The 23,858-nt window shown below is 42.5% G+C and overlaps 1 protein-coding gene across 7 annotated transcripts in view; it reads left to right on the forward strand.

Moving 5' to 3' along the window:
* SLC39A11 (solute carrier family 39 member 11) overlaps nucleotides 1-23,858 on the forward strand; it is a 551,900-nt gene that overhangs the window by 348,815 nt on the left and 179,227 nt on the right. For all 7 annotated transcript variants that reach the window (XM_029599262.1, XM_029599266.1, XM_029599264.1 and 4 more), the window contains one exon: nucleotides 16,648-16,815. In XM_029599262.1, coding sequence (XP_029455122.1) covers nucleotides 16,648-16,815 — 168 coding nt within the window. The remainder of the gene's footprint in view (nucleotides 1-16,647; nucleotides 16,816-23,858) is intronic.

The following is a 23,858-nucleotide window of genomic DNA, read 5'->3' on the forward strand; positions in this document are numbered from 1 at the left end:
GCCCTTTTTGGAGAAAATTATATATGTGTTCATACCAGCACAGGTTTTAAAATCCACACTGCATTCGCCACACCTAGTCACACATGTATCTCCCAGCTTCTGCATGATAGCGGGCTATGTTTTGAATTTCTACCTCTATATATACTGGTTTGCTGTTACTTATTATGTCTGATATTCAGATGTCACCCCCAGATAATATCAATTGGCTTGCAAAAGTATTTGACCCCCCTAAAAAGTCAGCAGATTTGTATGGATTTCAAATGATGCACAGTTTGTTTCAGACAGTATGTTTATTGCAAACCAGTATGCTCTTAAAGTAAATTTGCAAAGTCACAATTTATTATTTCTCTGCATTTTTAATAAAATAAAATTAAAAACTGAATTATGCTGTTTGCATAAGTATTCAACCCCCTTCAGACTAGTACTTGATAGAACTACCTTTTGCTGCAATAACAGCTTTAACTCTGTTAAGATAAGTTTCTACTAGCTTGGTACCCTGTTTGGGAGTGATTTTTGCCCATTCTTCCTGGCAGATTTGCTCTAGGTTGTTCAGGTTGGCTGGATGATGCTTATGAACTGCAATTTTCAAATGGTGCCACAGATTCTCGATTGGATTGAGATCTGGACTTTGACTTGGTTATTGTAGAACATTCACCTTTTTGTTGTTCAACCACTCCAGTGTTGCTTTGGCGTTGTGTTTGGGATCATTGCCCTGATGAAAGATGAACTTTCTGTCAAGTTTTAGTTTTTTAGTAAACTGAAATAGGTTGTCTTGCAGTATCTCCCTGTATGTTGCACTAACCTTCCGTCTTTCAGTCTCCGCTGAGGAAAAGCATCCCCACAGTATGATGCTTCCACCCCCGTAATTTACTGTTGGGATGGTGTTTACTGAGGAACGGGCAACGTTAGGTTTGCACCATATACAGTGCTTGAATTTTGACCAAAAAGTTCCGTTTTTGTTTCGTCTGTCCACAAAGCCTTATCCCACATTTTAGCTGGGACACTCTGATGCTTTCTGGCAAACTTCAGATGTGCTTTGATGTCGTTTTTCTTCAGTAATGGATTTTTTCTAGCCATCCTCCCATGCAGGCCAGGTGTATGCAGAGCTCTTGATATGGTTGACTGGTGCACCTCCACTCCAGTCTCAGCCACTGAACGCTGTAGCTCTTTCAAACTGATTGTTGGTCTCTCTGTGGCTTCCCTTACAAGTCTCCTTCTTGCTCTGATGCTGAGTTTTGAGGGACAACCTTGTCTAGGCAGTTTCTGGGTGGTATGATGCAGCTTCCATTTCCTTACAATTAATCAAACAGTGCTCATTGGAATATCCAAGCACTTGGATATTATTTTGTCGTATTTTCCTATTTTGTGCACGTCTGTAACTTTATCTTCAGTTTCCTTAAAATGTACTTTGTTCTTCATTTTCACAGCTTTCGTTTAGATTCACAGTCGACCAATGGTACTGAAATAAGAGGATCTTTTATCCAGAAAAGCTGACCACACAAATCTACTGACTTTTTAAGAGGTCAAATACTTTTACAAGCCACTGTATATACAGTATATAGGATATGTACTTTGATGTAGTCCTGTTGTTTTTTTGTTCTTTTTGAATGTAAGTAGTGGTTGCAACACACTTCAAGCTCCATTAGTTGGAAAAGCGTGAAACAAATAAAAGATAATGATGATGATAGTATATATTAATTTTTTTGACAGAGAATATTTGCATGTTTTCATATATTGAGTTAGAGAAACATCTCATTATAAATAAACACAGGAGTCTGGCATCTAGAAATGCCAAAAGAACGTGTTGTTTTTCTATCCAAATGAGAGGCTGAAGTAGAAATTGCAATTGTGTTGAAATCTTAATTGGAATAGGTTTTTTTCTTTTTTTTTGGTTGGAGAAAAATTACAATTAATCATGATGCAGGTCTCTCCCTTACTGATGGATTTATCCTTGTGAGGTTGCATTGTACAGACTGGTCATTAAATAAATAGATCTATAGTTAGTACCTTGAATCTTCCACCATTGCGTAATGATTCCTACCCATGTTGGTCTTTGAGGATCTGCAAAAATCTTGCAGGGTGCTTTTAACAGCATCATAAAGCTCTAGACCAAATTCTTTTCCCTTTGTTTCTGTGTTACTTCTGTTTTAGAAGAGGTGTGTGGACATGGAGTGACTAAGCTGTTCGCACACAATGGGGTAGATTTTCCACTATGGATGCGCCAATCTTCTACCATTAGCGCCAGCGCGCACATGGTGGAAAATCCTTGGGCCACACACACGTGTTCATCAGATTTTATAATCCGCGGGCGTATGTGCGGGCAACGCACACAAAGGGGGGGGGGGGGATTTTTGCAATTTCCACACAGTGACACATTCCGGCCTTTCCCAGTTCCCTCCCAGTCCGGAGGGAACTTCCCTTCCCCCTCTACCTAACCTCGTTTCCCTTTCCCTCTCCTCTCCTCCCCACCCCCTAAACCCTACTTTTTCTTTTTTTACCTTTGTTTCACAACTTACTTCAGCTCCCGAGCTGAAGTAAGTTGCACGCACTGGCAGCCGGGTCTTCAGGATAGCGAACAATGGTGCTTTGCCTTTCTTCTTTTTAGGAAGCATTGGATTAGAACCAGCATTTGCCTTTTACAAGTGAAGTAGCAGCCTAAATCAGGTACAGACCTAAACACCTTGCTGGCTAGACTGGATGGACCTTTTTGGTTATTTACTATGTTACTCTGTGATGTAGAACCAGGGGTTGAGAACCAGGGAAGCCAAAACTGAAAGCCTGCCAATACTTCTTATGATATTGAGCAAGTCATTCCACCCTCCATTGCCTCAAGTATAAATTTAGGGCCCTCCTTATTAAGCATTTTTCCCATAGACACAAAATGAGAAAAATTATTTAGTAAATAGACCTCTTAGATTACATAAGAACATATGTTTTGCCGTGCTGGGTCAGACCCAAAGGTCCAGCAAGTCCAGCACCCTGTTTCCAACAGTTACCAATCTAGGTCATAAGTACCTGGCAGGATTCCTAAGCAATAGATTCCATGCTGCTTATCCCAGGAACAAGCAATAGATTTTATAAAGTCCACCTTAAAAATGGTTTCCAGGAACTTATCCAAACCTTTTTAAAAATCCACTTACACTAACAGCTTATACCACATCCTCTGGCAACAAATTCCAAAGTTTAATTATGCGTTGAGTAAAAAGGTATTTTCTTCAATTTGTCTTTTTTTATTTTTATTTATTTATTTAGGTTTTTTATATACCGGCATTCAAGACAGCAGTCACATCATGCTGGTTCACATAAAACGGGAGTGCAAAATAAACTTTAAACTAGAACTATGGTGCAGAAAAAAGCAGTTACATGTAACAAGGGTTGAAAGAACTGGGCGAAGAGGGAAAAGAAAGGACAGGCTAATAATGGATAACGATAATTACAGGTAGTTAACATTGCAGTAGTTGATGTTTATGTATTGATGTTGAGACATTAAATTAATTGGAGTCCGGAAATGCTTGTTTGAACAGGTAAGTCTTGAGTCTTTTCTTGAAAATTGAGAGGCAGGGTTCCAGTCTAAGATCGGGGGGGATGGAGAGAAGGCCCGATCTCTTAACGTGATGTGTCTGGTGGTTTTGGAAGGAGGAACCTGTAATGATCCTTTGTATGCATCTCTTGTTGGTCTTGAGGAGTTATGTAATTGGAGAGGGATATGTAGGTCAATTGGAGCCAGTTGATGGATGATTTTGTATATGGTGAGAATGGACTTGTAGATTATTCTGAAGTGGATTGGTAACCAATGGAGGCTTTTTAGGATTGGAGTGATGTGGTCTCTTCTCCTTGTCTTAAATGTATCACCTATTAACTTCATTACATGTCCCCTAGCCTTTGTACATTTTGAAAGCATAAGCAACAGATTCACAATTACCCGTTCCAAACAACTCATTATTTTGTAGACCTCTATCATATCTCCTCTCAGTTGTCTCTTCTCCAAGCTGAAGAGCCCTAACCTCTTTAACCTTTCCTTATAGGGGAATCATTCCATTCCCTTTGTCTCTCTTTTCTGTACCTTTTCTATCTTTTTTAGATATAGTGACCAGAATCACACACAGTATTCAAGGTGTGGTCGAACCATGGAGCAATACAGAGGCATTATGATATACTCTGTTTTATTCTCCATTCCTTTCCTAATAATTCCTAGCATTCTATTTGCTTTCTTGGTCCCTGCTGCAAACTACACAGAGGATCTCAATGTATTATCCATGATGATGTCTAGACTGTAAAACCCTCTGGACACAGGGATCAAACTACAGTACCTAAATAACTCACCTTGAGCTACCAATGAAAAGGCATGAGCTAAATAAAAATAAATAAAAACCATAACCCTGATAATGTTACTGTACACTAAGGGCCTTATTTTCCAAAGTATCGCAGGCCTGCGATACTTTGGAAATCGCGCTAATGGGGGGCAGGGGTCGAAACGGGGGGGGGGGGGGTCCTGCGTTAGCCAGCTGCGATCGCACCGCTGCGGTGTGATCGCTGCCAGTTTCGCACCCAATAGCGCCACCGTGAAAGGTTGGTGCTATTGGGCGCGAAATAGGGTGCAAAAAGGCTCCTTACCTTTTCACCGTCCGCGCCTTCTTTGCATAGTCGGCCCCGGTAATGCCCCGACTCCTCCTCTTCCGGGGCCAACTCCGCCCACATATCGCTAGTGCACGCTTGCGCTGATGACATAAGACTGTGCTGCTAGCGCAAGTGTGCGCTAGCGTTGGAAAATGAGGCCCTAAGTCTTGTTGAGAGTGCATATTGAGATCATGGGCCAGAAATGGAAGAGGTGCCATAGTAACATAGCAAATGAGGTAGATAAAGACCCAAATGGTCCGTTCATTCTGCCTAGCAAGTTGCCTGGGTGGTAATAGAAACTATTAGGAAAGAAACTCTGGTGAATTGTCCTAAATTCACCCCAAATCTCTTTCTAAATTGGTGTAAGACTACCCTAATAAACTTGTTTCTCTCAAGGCTCCACCCTACACCAAATACAACCCCCCCCCCCCAAAAAAAAAAAACCCCCACACTGCTAGGCACAAAAAGATAAGTCACCCAGGTTTATCAACAAAACTTTGTGATAATAAACATAATATATGTCATAATAGCAAGTAAGATATATCATCACATATCATTATGATAATCTCAGAGACTCCAGTCTGATTCAAAACTATCACTGTACAACAATCTCAGTGACTCCAATCTAACTTAGACCTATCACTGTATGACAAGATAGTTTTTGGTAGTCTGTTATCTTAAAACTGAATGGGTGGTCAGCTCAAATCTCTCCCTTCATGGGAAATCTCTCACCCACAAGCTGGAACTGGGAATTGAGAGGGGCTGACTGTCTTTTCCTGGATGTCCTGAGGCTCTCTTAATCAGGTCATTTTCTCTCTCTGCAATCGATGATGTTATTGGTATTCCAGATACTGCAGCAAATGTGTGTATATTGCTGTTAGTCTTGTCACCAGTGCTGTGAATCTATCTTACAGCTAGTTGTTATTACACTGTTATATTACAGCAACTATTATTACTGCAGTTATGTACAGCTATGTGTGTGTGTGAGTGAATAAGTAAATAAGTTCTTCAGAAACTGTCTCTTAATTGTTTATACTTTTTCCCAGCTCAATCAGCGGAAATCTTGCCATATTGTAACCAGCATTGTTCATGCAAGATACTGAAACTTTTCCAATTCAGCAGAGTTTTCTTGCCTTCTGATAGCTGGTGCTTCCGATGTCCATGATTTAATACAGTTCACTTTCTAAAGTCACACATTCAACACTTTGAAAGATCAACAGATTCTTTTTGCAGGCTTTGCAATTTCATATGTCCATCTTTGATGAGTTAATCACCACTGACGTATATTTCTGACATTTCCACAATCTTTGGCTAATTAACAGTTCAGTTTGTGATTATTTTACCCACTATCAGGCCGATACAGTAAATTTCGCGGGAGAGTGGGCGAGTGCACAGGCCAGTGTCCTGTGCGTACGATTCAGTAAACCAAAATATTTTAATTAGGGCCCACGGTAAAAAGAGATGCTAGAGACACTAGCGCGTCCCTAGCGACTCTTTTTGGACAGGAGCGGCGGCTGTCAGCGGGTTTGCAGCTGACACTCAATTTTGCCAGCGTCGGTTCTCGAGCCCGCTGACAGCCATGGGTTCAGAAACTGGACACCGGCAAAATTGAGCGTCCAGTTTTCAACCCGCGAGCGGCAGGCTGATTTTAAATTTTTTTTTAAATGTTTTACTTTTTTTAACTTTTGGGACCTCCGACTTAATATCGCCATGATATTAAGTCGGAGGGTGCACAGAAAAGCAGTTTTTACTGCTTTTCTGTGCACTTCCCTGGCGCCGGCAGAAATTAACTCCTACCTTTGTGTAGGGCTTATTTCTTAAAGTAAAATGTGCGGCTTGGCTGCACATTTTACTTACTGTATCGCGCGGGAATGACTAATAGGGCCATCAACATGCATTTGCATGTTGCGGGCGCTATTAGTCTCGGGGGGGGGGGGGGAGTTTGGACACACATTTTCAACGTGCTATTACCCCTTACTGAATAAGAGGTAAAGCTAGCACGTCGAAAACGCGCGTCCAAATGCCGATTAACAGTGCGCTCCACCAGAGCGCACTGTACTGTATCGGCCTGTATCTGCCTTAAGAAATCTTGTCTTTCCCTCTTTTCTTATCGCACAGAGTAGAAAGAGTAGCAGGAAACTAAAGATAATAGTAGAATTGAAGAGACAGAGGAAACCAGGACTTCTGTTTGACGTCAGCAGAATTAAAAAAAGGAATAGGGAAACAAAATTAAATTATCTAGTTTTTTAAAAAACCTAACTACTAATGTCTATATAAAAAGGAATATATATATATATATATTAGGCCAAAAAGAAAATGTATTGGCCCTTAGCTATATCAACTTACAGTAATTGTCCTGTGCCGTCTGTTAAGCATTGTAACTTCTGCTCTGTGCAGGTTAAACCCCCACTCCCCCTATGCCTTCTGTTAAGGGTAGTCACTGCTGATCCATGCAAGGTATCCTCCTGTGCCTTCCATTAAGGTAGTAACTTCCAATCCATGCAGGTTACCCCCATTCAGAAATGTTACATCTAAAAATTAGCAATAATTACCCGTTTTCTTCATTTCCATCCTCAAGCCACTGGGGATCCACTGTGTTTATCCCATGCCCTTTTGAATTCCATCATCATTCTTGTCTTCACCACCTCTTCCGGGAGTGGATTCCATGCATCCACCACTGTATACTGGAGAACAGATTATACATGCTATAACAGACAAGGTACAAATTAGAACAGGAATATGTCAAAAGCTTCTTGTTTTATTTTTACTATTGGATAAACTCCTCCTTTTCCTTCTGTCAGTGCAGTAATTCTGTCCCCCTGTGGAAGTACTCACAGTTCCAGAATTACCTGCATGGATCAAATGTTTCAGCAGTGCTGATTTGGAAACAAAGTGAAAAGTAGGTGCCTGAGCTAGATACCAGTATACCTATGCCTAGCATGATGACAGAAAGAAGCCTGGATGCAGTATCACAACGGATGTCTGGTAACTAGAACAGCTAAATTAGTTCCATTTGATATATAAAATGTCTAAATAAATAAAATAAATACACCATCATTCCATGTATAGATCACAGCGGTTTACAAATTGACATTCATAATTATAACTCAATAGGCAAACATTGATTGGTTACATAAAGGAAAGAGTACAGAAAAATAAGACAAATTGGTAGTTTTTGCATCTTATTCTGTGGTTGTTTTTAGCATCTTACATTCTCTTATTCGATTTATTCTTCATGATTCTATAATTATTTTTTATACTTCTTGTCTTTGCAGCTCAATGTCTTCTGGATTAAATGGACAATTTTCTCAGTGGAAGGGAAGTGGGTAGTGGAGTGCCTCAGGGATCTGTATTGGGACCCTTACTTTTCAATATATTTATAAATGATCTGGAAAGAAATACGACGCGTGAGATAATCAAATTTGCAGATGATACAAAATTGTTCAGAGTAGTTAAATCACAAGCAGATTGTGATAAATTGCAGGAAAACCTTGTGAGGCTGGAAAACTGGGCATCTAAATGGCAGATGAAATTTAATGTGGACAAGTACAAGGTGATGCATATAGGGAAAAATAACCCATGCTATAGTTACACAATGTTAGGTTCCATATTAGGTGCTACTACCCAAGAAAGAGATCTAGGCGTCATAGTGGATAACACATTGAAATCGTCAGTTCAGTGTGCTGCGGCAGTCAAAAAAGCAAACAGAATGTTGGGAACTATTAGAAAGGGAATGGTGAATAAAACGGAAAAGGTCATAATGCCTCTGTATCGCTCCATGGTGAGACCGCACCTTGAATACTGTGTACAATTCTGGTCGCCGCATCTCAAAAAAGGTATAATTGCGATGGAGAAGGTACAGATAAGGCTACCAAAATGATAAGGGGAATGGAATATGAGGAAAGACTAAAGAGGTTAGGACTTTTCAGCTTGGGGAAGAGACGGCTGAGGGGGGATATGATAGAGGTTTTTAAAATCATGAGAGGTCTAGAACGGGTAGATGTGAATCGGTTATTTACTCTTTTGGATAATAGAAAGACTAGGGGGCACTCCATGAAGTTAGCATGTGGCACATTTGAAACTAATCGGAGAAAGTTTTTTTTTACTCAACTCACAATTAAACTCTGGAATTTGTTGCCAGAGGATGTGGTTAGTGCAGTTAGTATAACTGTGTTTAAAAAAGATTGGATAAGTATTGGAGGAGAAGTCTATTACCTGCTATTAATTAAGTTGACTTAGAAAATAGCCACTGCTATTACTAGCAACGGTAACATGGAATAGACTTAGTTTTTGGGTACTTGCCAGGTTCTTATGGCCTGGATTGGCCACTTGTTGGAAACAGGATGCTGGGCTTGATGGACCCTTGGTCTGACCCAGTATGGCATGTTCTTATGTTCTTACATTAGATCATATGCATTTTTGAATAGCCAAGTTTTTAGTTCACATTTAAATCTCTTTCTATTTGGTAAAGTACATAGTGTCTTGGGCAGAGAATTCCAGAGCATTGGACCTGTTATGGAAAACACATGATCTCTTATTTGCATTAGATGTGTGCTCCATATTGTGGGAATAGTCAATAATCCTTTAGTTTGAGATCTTAGGGGTCGATTTTCAAAGGGTTACGCGCGTAACCCCCGAAAACCTACCCCTGCGCGCGCTGAACCTAGTTTGCATAGGCTCGGTGATGCGCATATGTCCTGGGGCTTTCAAAAATGGGCGGTCCGGGGGGGCGGAGCGGCAGGGCGGGGCGGCGGCCCGGAGGTGTTGTGCCGGAGGTTCACGCAAGTTATGCTTGCCTTCGACAGGCGTAACTTTGACAACAAAAGGTGGGGGGGGATTTAGGTAGGGCTGGGGGGAGGGTTAGATAGGGGAAGGTGGAGGGAGGAGGAAGGAAAGTTCCCTCCGAGGCTGCTTCGTTTTCGGGGCGGCTTCGGAGGGAACGGAGGAAGGCCACGCGGCTCGGCGTGTGCAAGTTGCACAATTGTGCACCCTCTTGTGCGCACCGACCCTGGATTTTATAACGTGCGTGACTGCGCGCGCATGTTATAAAATCGGGCGTAGATTTGTTTGCGCCAGGTTGCGCGAACAAATCTACGCCTGCACACAGGTTTTAAGATCTGCCCCTTAGTGTTCATTTAGGATTGTAAGGTTGTAGTGTCACTCCTAACAAGCAGGTGTTATCAGAATGAACGAAGTTGAATATTATCGTTAATACTTTATAGTAGATTCTGGACTGGACTGGTAACCAAAGCAGTGATATCAGGGTGATATTGATCATATTTCCTAGATCCTAATAGGTGTCTTGCTGTGGCATTTTGTATTAGTTGTAGTGGTTTTAAGGGATATGCTGGAAGACCTACTAATAAGGAGTTACAGTAGTCTAGGTTTGAGAAGATTAGAGTGTGCAATATAGTTCGGAAGTCCACAAAAGTTAATAACGAGTTCAACCAATGTAGTATTTGCAGCTTGACGTAACCTGTCTAATTTATTTATGTGCATTTTCATTGTAAGGTTCTCATCTAGCTGTATATCTAGGTCCCATACTTGATTAATTAGGGATTAATTTGAAAATTATCCAGGTTTAAGGCAGGTGGTTTAACTATCAAAGAGTTTCTACTCAGCCAAATGATTTCAGTCTTTTTAGGGTTTAATATTAGTTTAAGTTGCAAAAGTTCTTGATGTATTGCTTTCATATAGGTAGAAAGTATTGAAGCTGTATTTTCATAGGATCTGGAGAGTGGTATGTGAAACTGTATGTCGTCAGCATTCAAGAAGAAGCTTATTTCTAGATTCATAAGTAATTTACATAGTGGGAGCATGTAAATATTGAATATTGTTGCTGAGAGGGCAGAGCATTGAGGGACACCTGTATCACACTGGAAAATGTCAGATATATGGTCACCAAGTTTGACTTGGAATATTCTGTTAGCTAGAAATTAAGAGAACCATCTTAGATTTGTTTGGTTTCAGTTTGCAAGAAAATGCCATGTGGTTCTTGCAGGCCTGACTTCTCTCACTGTAAAGTGCAGAAAGAATAGAATCGGAGTGTATTGGCAGAACTGGTGTTACTTGCTTGTGTCAAAAGACGCGTGCTGCATCATCGGTCCTAACGACGTAGAAATCTGCAAACAGTTCTGAGTACTGTCTAGATAGGTTATGGTGGATGACACAGGGTCAGCACTGCACAAGATCACGTTATTCAGATCTAGCAGCAGCACTAAATGATGACAGAATCGAGCAGAAAAAGCGCCAAAGCTAGAAAAAAAACCCCCTGTTTTGTACCACCAGCTGCTGGAGAATATTATGCTATAAACCTTAAGGCATGGCATATTGTTTTTCCTACGTGATATAACTGAGCATAAAAAAAAGGTACTGCTTAAACCACAGCTTAAAATACTCTGGGGATGCTGAAATAATCTTGTTTCAGTAGCAGGGTGAGATTGGGAGACTGCTTGTGTACCTTAACAGACTCATAAAATTCCCTCTTGTGCCATTTAGGAACAGAAGGGCTGTGAATGATTACAGCTCCAAGATTTGAACAATTGATGTGAAGTTGACTCATGCCCGCAAGCAGCTGTTTTCCTTCCCCATAATGTTCTGTTCTCATTCCCAACTGAAGAACTACAGTGTTGTAGTCACTGAATTTTCTGTCCATAAGTCTGTGGAATGTTGGACTGGGTTACCTAAAATATCTGTTAAAATATCCTGCACCTAATTTAATGAATTCTTGGGTGAGAAGTGGAACTTGGCCAAACATTCATTGCTCCCAAGTGCAGTCGTAACTTGAGTAAACATCAAGATAGTCTACATGTTCAGTGCTGCCACTGCTGAGCCCATGAGTGACAGGGCTGTGCGAGTTACACTGGGATGTATTGTGCCTTCCCTCCTATTTGGTATACAGGGTAGAACAGAGAGATGGGTGTGTGGAATATGCAGAATCAATACAGCTACTGAAGTCATTCAGTTTCCATTGTTAATGTATTCCATTCTGTGTAAAGACATTTCTCAGTACAATTTTAATTAAGAGTTGCTCGCATTAAAAGACCATATACAGAGTATCTGGGCCAATTGCAAGCCACTCATATTTTAAAACAGCCCAGTTCTGTGCTTATCTGCATGTGCGCGAGCAACCTAATGCATAGAAAAAAAAGGGCGGAGTCAAGGCATGTCGGGGCTTGCTTGGGGCCAGCATGGGGGGCCAACATTTACGCGCATAAATATGAATTTTAAATCCCACGCCTGCAGTGCGCATCAGGCTGTTACTTGCGCTTATTTACTTCTGCTCCTGTTGAGGTGCAAGTCTGAAAAAAAAACTTTTTTTAAGCCTAAAACGACTGGGGTCTGGGTAAACTGGGGAAGAACCAGAGGGGGTATGGATTACCCGAGAGATAGAGTGGGCAAACTGATGGACTAATTGGTCAAACCGGCTATTTCCTTCACGCGCGCATGTTTTAAAGTCTGCTTAGCTGTGCACAATAAAGCTGACAAATTCCTAAGAGAGATATGCAATTAACATTTGCTCGTGTAAATCGCTTAAAATTAGGAGCATGCAAGTGCGTGCTAGGTGTATTTTAAATACTAATTGTGTGGATAATTTAAAATTCCTGTATATCTGGGCGCACGCACTCATAGTTACCATACCTATGTTTACATTTACTTTATATCTGCTTGTAGCAGCAGAATCTTTACTTTATATCTGCTTGTAGCAGCAGAATCTCAGCATCAGGAATTCTGTTTGTAAAATGTCTTTATCAAATGGAGAAGGCCTCAATCATTAATTGCCTTTCTGCTGCCACAGAGAATCCCCTTAGTGCTCACATCCTTAAAACTGACCACGTCAATGTTTGCGCAAAGCCACATCCGCCGCTGGAATGGGTATCAAGATTTTGAGATTTTTAATCATGGGGGCTTTCTCCCATCGACCATTGCATCCCAAAGGAATGCCTGAGCAGGCCATATCCACCTGAGAGCAATAAGGCAATGGGACTTACTGCACGTGCCCCTAGCTCTGTGACTGAGCTCCTTTCTCCAGAATTGACAGACAGAACTTGCGGGTCACAGTAGTCCTGTTCAGCAACTGCGGTTGTCAACCTGCTCAAAATGTCATTTTGAAAAAGAGGCTCTGCATTAACAGTAATTGGTCTGAAAAATAAGCCTTATTCTTTCTCAGTTGAATACCCAATCTGGCAAAAAAAAAAATGTTGTCGAATAGGAAAAAAAGGGTCATTATTGAGGGTAATCACAGAGGGAGAGGGTGCGATTTATATTCTGAAATATAATATTTTTTTTCCGCCAGTTTGTTTTAAATTAGGGCACAGTGACTTCTGGAAGCTCTTTGTTTGAAGCACTTTCTTCACAGGTTGAACTTTTTATTCTCTTAAAGTTGCAAACATCAGTATTTCAGTTGTTTCTTAACTTTAATTGTGCTACAAAGGGTTATGTTTTGGACCACAATATCATCATTCTATTAATTTGATTAAAGATGTTAGAATTAAGTTTTAGCAGATCTTAACTGCAAATGGAGTTATAAATGTGTTCAGATTTCATGAGCTTTTGATGTGTGGAGCTAACCCAAGGGGTTATTTATTTATGGTTTAAACTTGATTAACTTCCTTTCCAGTTAATGTCTCAAAGTGAAGTTCAAGAAAACACATAAAGATAAATATACAAATTAACTAATAATTAAAAACTCATAACTCAACACCCACCCATAAATTGTACTGAGCATTCTACTTAGAGATGCATTTCAGCAAACAAACAAACATTCATTTTCGATGTTTTCCTGCATTGCTCCAGTCACCTTTTGGGGATCAGGAAGGAACATATTTGACTTCAGGGCTGATGTTCTGAAGGTTTTTTGATGTCCTCTGGATTACCACAGGCAGCTGAAAAGGCGGAGGATGGGGACTGGCACAGTACTTTGAAGTGTTACAGCTGAAATAACAGCATCATTTTAAATTAGTTAATTTATTTGATATACCACTTTCAGTTATACATCAAAGTGGCTATCAATAAAAGAACAATATAAAATAATAACAAAATTACATATAATAAACACTATAAATACAGTAAAATATACTGTAGCATGAAAAACTATATAAGCAATTCAATTAGCATACAGCACAGCTCCAAATAATTAACTTGCAAAGGCTTGGCAAAATAGGTTTTAAATCCTTTTAAAATCTATGGAGATCCATATTCAGAAGTTATCTGGCTAAATTAATATTTTGGCACATATCCAGTTAAATTCTAGCTGGATAACTTATTTTCCATCTAAAATTTGGCCAGAAAAGTTAGGGGTGCTCAGAAGGCGTAACTTATCTGGCTAACTCTGAAATTCAAAGTTAGCCAGATAACTTATCCGGCTAAGTCTGGACATTCCATAGATCTGTCCTAAAGTTAGCCATATAGACTTATTTGGCTAATTTTAGGATAACCGGGTATATTCAATGGCACATACACCATTGAATATCCAGGCTAAGTTAGTCGGATAGTGTTATCCAGCTAATTAGATTAATTATATAGCGGCTAAATATGAATCCCCACAAGATTAGGTTTAAGATGCAGATCCACCAGTAAAGAATTCTACAGTAACAAGACTTGATAGCTATAAGCAAGCCTAATATCTACAGGAAAGGCACCCACAAAAACCCTAACTGAGTGAAGAGTTCTCCCTGGAAGATAGTAAATTAATAAATTTGCTAAATACTGAGGTTGGCCCATATGTAATGACCTAAAGATAAGAATCAGTACCTTAAACCTTGATCTACATAAGTCATGGAACCAATGAAGATACATCAAACTTGATCCCATGTGATCATAATTTCTTAAGCATAAAACAGGGCCCCAGTCTCCTGTAATTGTGCAGCCATGGTAAGGGCCTCAAAATTCAACCTTTGCCTTGGAATTAGCCAGGCATGGCCAAATTGCAATGGCAAACTGGGGTCCCTCTCGGAAGAGAGACACTGGTGGCAGTGGACGGTCGTTTCCTCTTTCCCGCTCACCCTAGAAGAGAAGTAATGGTAGCATTGGGCAATGCAATATAACCTCCCCCTGCCCCACCCATTATCCCCTCACTCACTGGCTCCTGTCAGTTCAAAACAAGAGGAGGAGAACTTGTAGCTATTCCAGCATGTCCATCCTCCTCCACTGCGGGGGCCTGAATGGCGCACTTTGAACTGTGTGGTTCAAAGCGTAATGCTCAAACCCTAGCAGTGGAGGAGGGAGGATGTGCCGGAGGAGCTGCAAGTCCTCCTACTCCTGTTTTGAAGTGATAGGAGCCAGTGAGTAAGGGGAGCCAGGAGGAGGAAGTGATCTGAGGGGCGGGAACCAAGCCAAAATAGAGATCACGAGGGGAATGAATGAACTGGGGAAGGGGAAAGGGAATTTGCGGTAACTGAGGACCTGAGGGGTTCTTGGGGTTGGGGGAGGGGGAGGGGGAGGGAGCAAACCAGAGTGAGTGAGGGGTTTGTGGGGGGAAGGGGTGTGAACCAGGCTGAGTGAAGAGTTTGTGGGGGGGGGGGGGGGAAGGAAAGAAGGAGTGCCTTTTGGGGGAGAGGAGTGACCCGGAATAAGTATGGGTTGAGGAGTGAAGTGAGGGGATCCAGTGGGGTGGAAGGAGAAGAAAGGGGAAGAGTATGGGGATCAAAGAGGCTTTGAAAGGGGGTGGATTGGGGGTTGGCTGTGGCTTCCTTCTTTCTTCATCCCAGTATTCCCTCTTTCCTCCTTCTCCTTTCCATTCCAATCTTCCTTCTTTCTCTACCACTCCCATCCCCAATATTTCCTTTTTTTCTCTTCCCCATCCCTGATCCTCACTCCTGATCCCTCTTCCCTCCCCTCCTCATTCTCTTTCCTTTCCTCCCTGAATCCCCCATCCTCTTCACTGCCTCTCTCTGTTCATCCTCCTCTCTATCCCTTCTGCCTATGATTCCTTCTTCATTTCCTTCTTCTGCAATCTCCTTCCCATTCCCGGATACCTTCCTCTTTCTTCCCCAGCCTCAATCGTTAAGACCACTTTTCTTCTGATAAAGATCCAAATAAATTAACAACTGATTGTCAGAAAATGACTTTATTTGTATAACATAAAAAAAACAATATTTTATTTAAATGCAAATATGTGCCACAGAATTTGCCAACTCTTGCTGTAGAATCTTGAAAAATCTGCCGCAGGAAACCAGGGGCTTTGCTATAAATTAGCTTTGCCGCAGTATTCTGCAAGAGCTGTAATCTCCTCGGAGAGGCTATAGGAAGACTACGATAAAACACATTGCAGTAATCCATCCAGCTAAGAAAGCATGAGTCAATTTGACAAGATCAGATCTAGTCAGAAAAGGCTTCAAATGACAAAACGCAAATAATAAAAACAAAACAAAACCAGGGTTGCAAGTTGTTGGATCACAGATGAACAAGAGTTAGTCTTGGCACCTAAAACAAAAATCTGCCTTCTCATAAACTCAATGTTAATTCTGTGAAGTCTGAGGCCTTATGGATTAGTAGAAAAAACGAGATGCTAGCTATTCCTCTAAAGAGGTGACACACGGCAATTCTATAAAGACAACAATTAACTCCTCAAGATTCAGCTGATGAATATAAGCAACCACCTGAATATCGTCTGCAAAAATAAAAACACTAAATTCTGCTTCATGTATAAGAGTTGCAAGAGGAGCTATGTTCACGTTAAAGAGTCAGGGACCCAGGACAGAGCCTTGGGGAACTCCACATACTAAAGGATGGGGTTCCTACCTGAAATGCCCTACCTGCCAAGTAGGACCTAAACCATTGAAGCACAACTCCACTTACCCCCAACTCCTCAATAGAAAATGCTATTTGGCCACACACAAAAAAAAATTGTGTGCCAATCACCTGCAGGTTCACATGTACCCATGAATGTCAAATGCACAAAGCTTTTTATTTCCTCTCCCTTTTGTCAGGTTCTTATTAGTTGCTGTTTGTTGCTGTCTGTAGCTTAGGTTATAACAAGATAGAATTTGAACTAATGTGTTGTTATATTCTGTTTTTTTGTGCCCTTAGACAAAATTGAAAATGGAGAGGTCTATCAGAGGAAGAAGGGGGCACCAGCAAACATTCCTGAGGGATTGGTCTCCCTTCCCAACTCCACAGAGAATACACAAAAACAAGACCGCAGCTGGAGGAGAATTCTGCTTCTGATCTTGGCTATAACCATCCATAATATTCCAGGTAAGTTGTCTTGAGCTTTCATCTTCTTCCCAGTCACATCACAGGTTGCATCATATCTTCCATTCTTAAGCTCTCCAGTTCCTCACCCAATCAGTGAAAATGAAGCCCAATCAAGCCATCCTGTTGTTGACTCAGGTTACATAGGTGGGGGTGGTGTCATTGAAGACAAGCTATATGTTAAGATGCACCAAATGAAATTTGACAGAATATTTTAACTCAGTGATAGCAAACATTTGGCACAAGTGCTCTAAAATTGCCCTGGGAGGCAGTTTTGCTGGCACTCATAAAGCTTGTTTCCCACCAGTAGATGAATGACATCCCACTGAAATTGTCCCCCATTCAACTTGATATACCGTACTTTTCGCTCCATAAGACGCACCTGACCATAAGACGCACCTAGGATTCAGAGGGGTAAAATTAAAAAAAAAAAAATTTGTGCTAAACCGGCTCTGCGTCTGGGCGTCTTATGGAGCAAATTAGGGGAGTGCATAGCTTTTTTTTTCCTCCCCATTTTGTTTTCGGGTCTGGGGAGGGCCATTTCGGTCCACTCCCCAGATCAGAAAACTTTTCTTTCTCTGGGAACCCCTCAAAAAAAACCCCATCCCAACCCTTTAAATTAACAACCCCCACCTTCCTGACTCCCCCAAGACCTGCCGACTTAATTTACCGCAACCCCCCACCCTCCTGACTCCCCCAAGACCTGCCGACTTAGTTTACCGCAACCCCCACCCTCCTGACTCCCCCAAGACCTGCCGACTTAGTTTACCGCAACCCCCACCCTCCTGACCCCCCCCAAGACCTGCCAACTTAATTTACCGCAACCCCCCACCCCCCTGACCTCCCCAAGACCTGCCGACTTAATTTACCGCACCCCCCACCCTCCTGACCCCCCCAAGACCTGCCAAACGTCCCTGGTGGTCCAGCGGGGGTCCAGGAGCGGTCCGGGAACGATCTCCAGGGCGTGGGCCGTCGGCTGCCAGTAATCAAAATGGCGCCGATGGCCCTTTGCCCTCACTATGTCACTGGGACTGACCGCTGCTATTGGTCGGTCTCAGTGACATAGTGAGGGCAAAGGGCCGTCGGCGCCATTTTGATTACTGGCAGCCGACGGCCCACGCCCTGGAGATCGTTCCTGGACCGCTCCTGGACCCCCGCTGGACCACCAGGGACGTTTGGCAGGTCTTGGGGGGGTCAGGAGGGTGGGGGTTGCGGTAAATTAAGTCGGCAGGTCTTGGGGAGGTCAGGGGGGTGGGGGGTTGCGGTAAATTAAGTTGGCAGGTCTTGGGGGGGGTCAGGAGGGTGGGGGTTGCGGTAAACTAAGTCGGCAGGTCTTGGGGGAGTCAGGAGGGTGGGGGTTGCGGTAAACTAAGTCGGCAGGTCTTGGGGGAGTCAGGAGGGTGGGGGGTTGCGGTAAATTAAGTCGGCAGGTCTTGGGGGAGTCAGGAGGGTGGGGGGTTGCGGTAAACTAAGTCGGCAGGTCTTGGGGGGGGTCAGGAGGGGGGGGGGTTGCGGTAAACTAAGTCGGCAGGTCTTGGGGGGGTCAGGAGGGTGGGGGGTTGCGGTAAATTAAGTCGGCAGGTCTTGGGGGGGTCAGGAGGGTGGGGGGTTGCGGTAAACTAAGTCGGCAGGTCTTGGGGGAGTCGGGGGGGGGGGGGTTGTTAGATTTTTGTTTGTTTTTTTTTTATATTCGCTCCATAAGACGCACATACATTTTCCCCCCACTTTTGGGGGAAAAAAAGTGCGTCTTATGGAGCGAAAAATACGGTAATTCTTTGATAGTTTATGGCATGTGCTGAAAAAAATAGTTTCCCCATTATTGTTTTAACTGGTCACAAGACTGGTCAGTTGGGATTATCCCCAGATTCCTGCCGCTCTTAACGATAAATGACCTGCTAAATAAGTTGGGGGGACCCGTGATCTGTGTTTTTTGTTTCTTGGTTATAATGCTGCATGAAACTGTTTCCTAAAAGTATTCTGATAATGGTCTTGTTACTTTGAACTTTAATTGTGTGACTGTTCTAGAAATATTCATTAACATCCACTCAAATCCTATGTTATGACTGAACGAAATTTAATCATTTATAACATGCATGACCCAAGGTTTGATTTTGTAATCACTGATGATAACCTAAGAGGATAACGTTCAAAACTGTTTGCACATGCCCATATAAGCATGTATATGGATACATGCAAAGTTGCTAGAGTATTTTATAACCTGTATGGAAAGGATATGTGCAGTAGGCATGTGCATTTGTTGCTCCAATTCGTTTCAGCAGCACACTCGTATCTGACAAATGGATAGTAGGTGCGCAAAAAGGAGTGATGTGCACATATGTACTCAGCGCGTACCTAAGCATGCACCATTCATTTTTGCATGTCCACTATCCATTTATCAGATATGTGCATACCAATGAAACAAATGGAGCAACAAATGCACATCCCTAATATGCAAATTATAAAATATGAGTACATATGCGCACACAAATGCTTGTTTATGTAAAAACCAATAGCCACACAAGTTCAGACTTATCTAGATAAATGTCGATTTATCTAAGTAGCAGCACATAGCCATACAAGTCTAAAAACACTAATTAGACGGATAAGTAGCACTTTTCAGATTTATTCAGCTATGTAGGCCTGCTGCTACTTAGCCGGATAAATCGTAATATGCCTCCATTCTTTGCAAATGGGCTTATCAGCTCTTCTACTGTTGTCAGTAGTATATCTAGAAGCCACAAGAGAGTCATCATTTAGCTACCAGGCCCCTTTCCTTTGGAAGGCTTTACCTTTAGAAATCCATTCTAGATGTAAATATTTGAAATGTAGAAAGGCAGTAAAGGCTTGTTTTTCTTGCAGGCATATGAGTGTTCCTCATGATGTAATTTTCCAGTTGATTTGTATGTTATCCTTCTATTTATATGTTGTTATGTTGGTTTTTTTTAATGAATAATTTTATGTTTATTATGAATTGTTTTTAAGTATATTTTATTTGCTTCATCTGCTTGGTTAATTTACCTAATGTATATTTTATGTTTTTATGAACTGCTTTTATGTTTGTTTTACTTTATACATCCGCTTGGTTAACTTGCTTTACAACCAGTATATTAAATTTAAATAAATAAATAACATTGGATAAGTGCCACAATTTATCTGAATAAGTTCAAATTTGTCTGTCTAAGTAGTGGGAAAGGTGCTACTTAAGTCGTTTAAGCTGGAAATTAGCCAGATAAGTGTGAGCAAAACATATACCCATGAATGTATACTTCCAATTTTAAAAAGATATAGGTGTAGATTTTAATCACGTTACTTTGGCGCTTTTACCTCCTGTAAGTCTTCTTCTACACGCGTAAGTCAGGGGATTTTCTAACAAGCACGGGGCAGTGACTAACCAGTTTTACCAATTAGTCTATCAGTTCACCCAGACCATCTGCAGCTCATGAAGGATCCTCCTGGGTCTTCAACCTGAAGTCCCCTATTTCACCCAGACCACTCCCCCCAACTCAGTCATGTTTTCACTTTAACGATGTTTATGATCACTTAACCAACTATTGAACAAGTAAAAGACTTTGGCGTACCACTTTGGCAGGTTTTAAAATAACAACTCATTTGTGTCAATATTGGCCCTGCCCCAGAACGCCGCTAGCATGCCCCCTTTCTTACATGCACAAAGTTACTTGTGGACCCCAATTTACGCGTACAAGTTGCAGTTTTTGAAAATAGCATGAATTCAAGAATGTGCTATTTTAAGCGGATGACTGCTAATTTTTACGCACGCAGCGGGTGAAAATTCACCGAAGGATTTGCAGCTTTCCACTTTATGAGAAAATAAATAAATCCACATCATAATATAAAAACAACTACAAAAGCTAGATCTTGATATCAGTCAAATCAGAATGTATTTTTAGCCCGCCTTTCCTTGAAACGCTCAAGGCAGAGTATAACATAAAAACATAAAATCAATAAAAATATAAATCAGTGAGCATCAGAACCTGTTAAACAAAAACAACAAACGTGCAGTCACTTTCAAATAAATCTGTGATTTCCAAAAAAGGTTTCATACCATTTTATCTCAATTCCACATTATAGCATCAAACAAAGGAAGAACATAGTACAGTTTTCTCGAGGTGCAGGCCTTTCAGTATAATCATAGGCCATAACAAATTAGTCCATATCTTATCTCATGTGTCGAAAAACTCAAAAAATCGCCACTGGCATACAAAACCCAACATGCTGCTGGCATGTTAAGCCCAACATTAAAAAACCCTCTTCTAACATGCAGTCAAAAACATCGCTGACATGGGGTTCTGACACTAGTGTTTCCACATAATGTCTGCTTCATGGGTATCACTGCAATCTGGTCGTCTTCAAGGGAGAAACGTTTGTTCTTCTTCCACAGAAGACTTCTACAAGTATGGGGGTGACCTGCACGGAGCATCAGTTACTACCCTTAATAGAAGGCATGGGGGTGACCTGCACGGAGCATCAGTTACTACCCTTAATAGAAGGCATGGGGGTGACCTGCACGGAGCATCAGTTACTACCCTTAACGGAAGGCATGGGGGCGACCGGCAGGGAGCAGCAGTTACTACCCTTAACGGAAGGCATGAGGGCGACCGGCAAGGAGCAGTAGTTACTACCCTTAACGGAAGGCATGGGGGCAACTGGCACGGAGCAGCAGTTACTACCCTTAACGGAAGGCATGGGGGCGACTGGCACGAAGCAGCAGTTACTACCCTTAACGGAAGGCATGGGGGCGACTGGCACGGAGCAGCAGTTGCTACCCTTAACGGAAGGCATGGGGGCAACCGGCAGGGAGCAGCAGTTACTACCCTGAATGGAAGGCATGGGGGCAACTGGCAGGGAGCAGCAGTTACTACCCTTAACGGAAGGCATGGGGGCGACCGGCACGGAGCAGCAGTTGCTACCCTTAACGGAAGGCATGGGGGCGACCGGCAAGGAGCAGTAGTTACTACCCTTAACGGAAGGCATGGGGGTGACCTGCACGGAGCAGCAGTTTCTACCCTGAACGGAAGGCATGGGATGACCTGCTCGGAGCAGCAGTTACTACCCTGAATGGAAAGCATGGGGTGACCGGCACGGAGCAGCAGTTACTACCCTGAACGGAAGGCATGGGGGTGACCTGCACGGAGCAGCAGTTACTACCCTTAACGGAAGGCATGGGGGCGACTGGCACGGAGCAGCAGTTGCTACCCTTAACGGAAGGCATGGGGGCAACCGGCAGGGAGCAGCAGTTACTACCCTGAATGGAAGGCATGGGGGCAACTGGCAGGGAGCAGCAGTTACTACCCTTAACGGAAGGCATGGGGGCGACCGGCACGGAGCAGCAGTTGCTACCCTTAACGGAAGGCATGGGGGCGACCGGCAAGGAGCAGTAGTTACTACCCTTAACGGAAGGCATGGGGGTGACCTGCACGGAGCAGCAGTTTCTACCCTGAACGGAAGGCATGGGATGACCTGCTCGGAGCAGCAGTTACTACCCTGAATGGAAAGCATGGGGTGACCGGCACGGAGCAGCAGTTACTACCCTGAACGGAAGGCATGGGGGTGACCTGCACGGAGCAGCAGTTACTACCCTGAACGGAAGGCATGGGGGTGACCTGCACGGAGCAGCAGTTACTACCCTGAACGGAAGGCATGGGGTGACCTGCACGGAGCAGCAGTTACTACCCTGAACGGAAGGCATGGGGGTGACCTGCACGGAGCAGCAGTTACTACCCTGAACGGAAGGCATGGGGTGACCTGCATGAAGCAGCAGTTACAATCATAAGGAGCTTGCTGGGCAGACTGGATGGACCATTTGGTCTTTATGTGCCGTCATTACTATGTTACAATCGCATGTTATACACAACACACACACATCTCCACAAATGGTTACTGAATGGGATCTTCATCGCAGAGAGGAACGTATCTTATATTTGGGATCTTGCAGAACTGTAGACTGATTTGGTGTAAGCAAGTACCAGCTGACACCCACTATAAACGGACTGGTTAGTTCATATCTGTTTACACCAGTCATCACGGCATTGACGGTTTGAATATGAGGATGCTGGTGAGATGCTGAAAAAGCATCCGATTAAAGAACCCTCCTGTTTAACACGATGTACGACAACAAAGTTATATCAAATCCATTTATAGAAATACTGACCAAGTAATTTCATTGTGAAGACCCTTTGGAGACAGTTTGCAAATTGTAAATCCACTTCAGTTTATGTTGAAATAAAAAGTAATAGCCCGATAAAGGGGATATACGAGTTCAGGTACAGTGAATATAAGGCCTCCAAAGGTGTGTTGTTGATCTGGATAATCTTGTACCATTGCAGCATCTGTCCTTCCCCATCTGTCAGCAAATCCTTGCTCAGCTTTATGAACTGGAAGGTCTGTATTGACAACTGCAGGGCCATTTCACAGCCTGCACTACTCCAGTGGATTTACAATTATTAGAAAAATGTGGATGAATCTTTTTATCCTCAAATAAGTCAGTGCCAGTAAATGACGGAGGGCCCATGGAACAGGAACCCCAGGGTGCATGCCCCTAAAACACTGAAATCTGATTTCCCAGATCCAATTACTGGTAACTGATATTTAGGGGTGAATTTTTAAAGTATTGCTTGCGCTAAAAGGCCCATATATGGAAGTATCTGGGCTGCACATGAGCAACACGTATTTTAAAAGCCACAAATTATGTGCGCATATATATGCAGGCACGAAAAAAAAAAAAAAAAGGAGGAGGTGGAGTTAGGGCACGTCAGAGGCGTTCTGGGTTGGGACCAACAGTTACATGTGTAGATCCGTATTTTAAATCTGGCTGCCGCAGTGAGCTGCAGCTTGTTAGCCACACACACACACACACACACACACACACATATATATATATATATATATATATATGTGATGAGCTGTAAATCTGAAGAAATCTCTTTTTAAGCCTAACACGACAGGGTGAGAGGTCCGGGTCAACTAGAGAGAGCAGGCTAAAGAACCAGAGGGATCTGGATGACCATCAGATAGACTGGGCAAACTGG

The sequence above is a fragment of the Rhinatrema bivittatum genome, chromosome 4 (genome assembly GCF_901001135.1).
Source record: "Rhinatrema bivittatum chromosome 4, aRhiBiv1.1, whole genome shotgun sequence".
Classification (NCBI taxonomy): Eukaryota; Metazoa; Chordata; class Amphibia; order Gymnophiona; family Rhinatrematidae; genus Rhinatrema; species Rhinatrema bivittatum.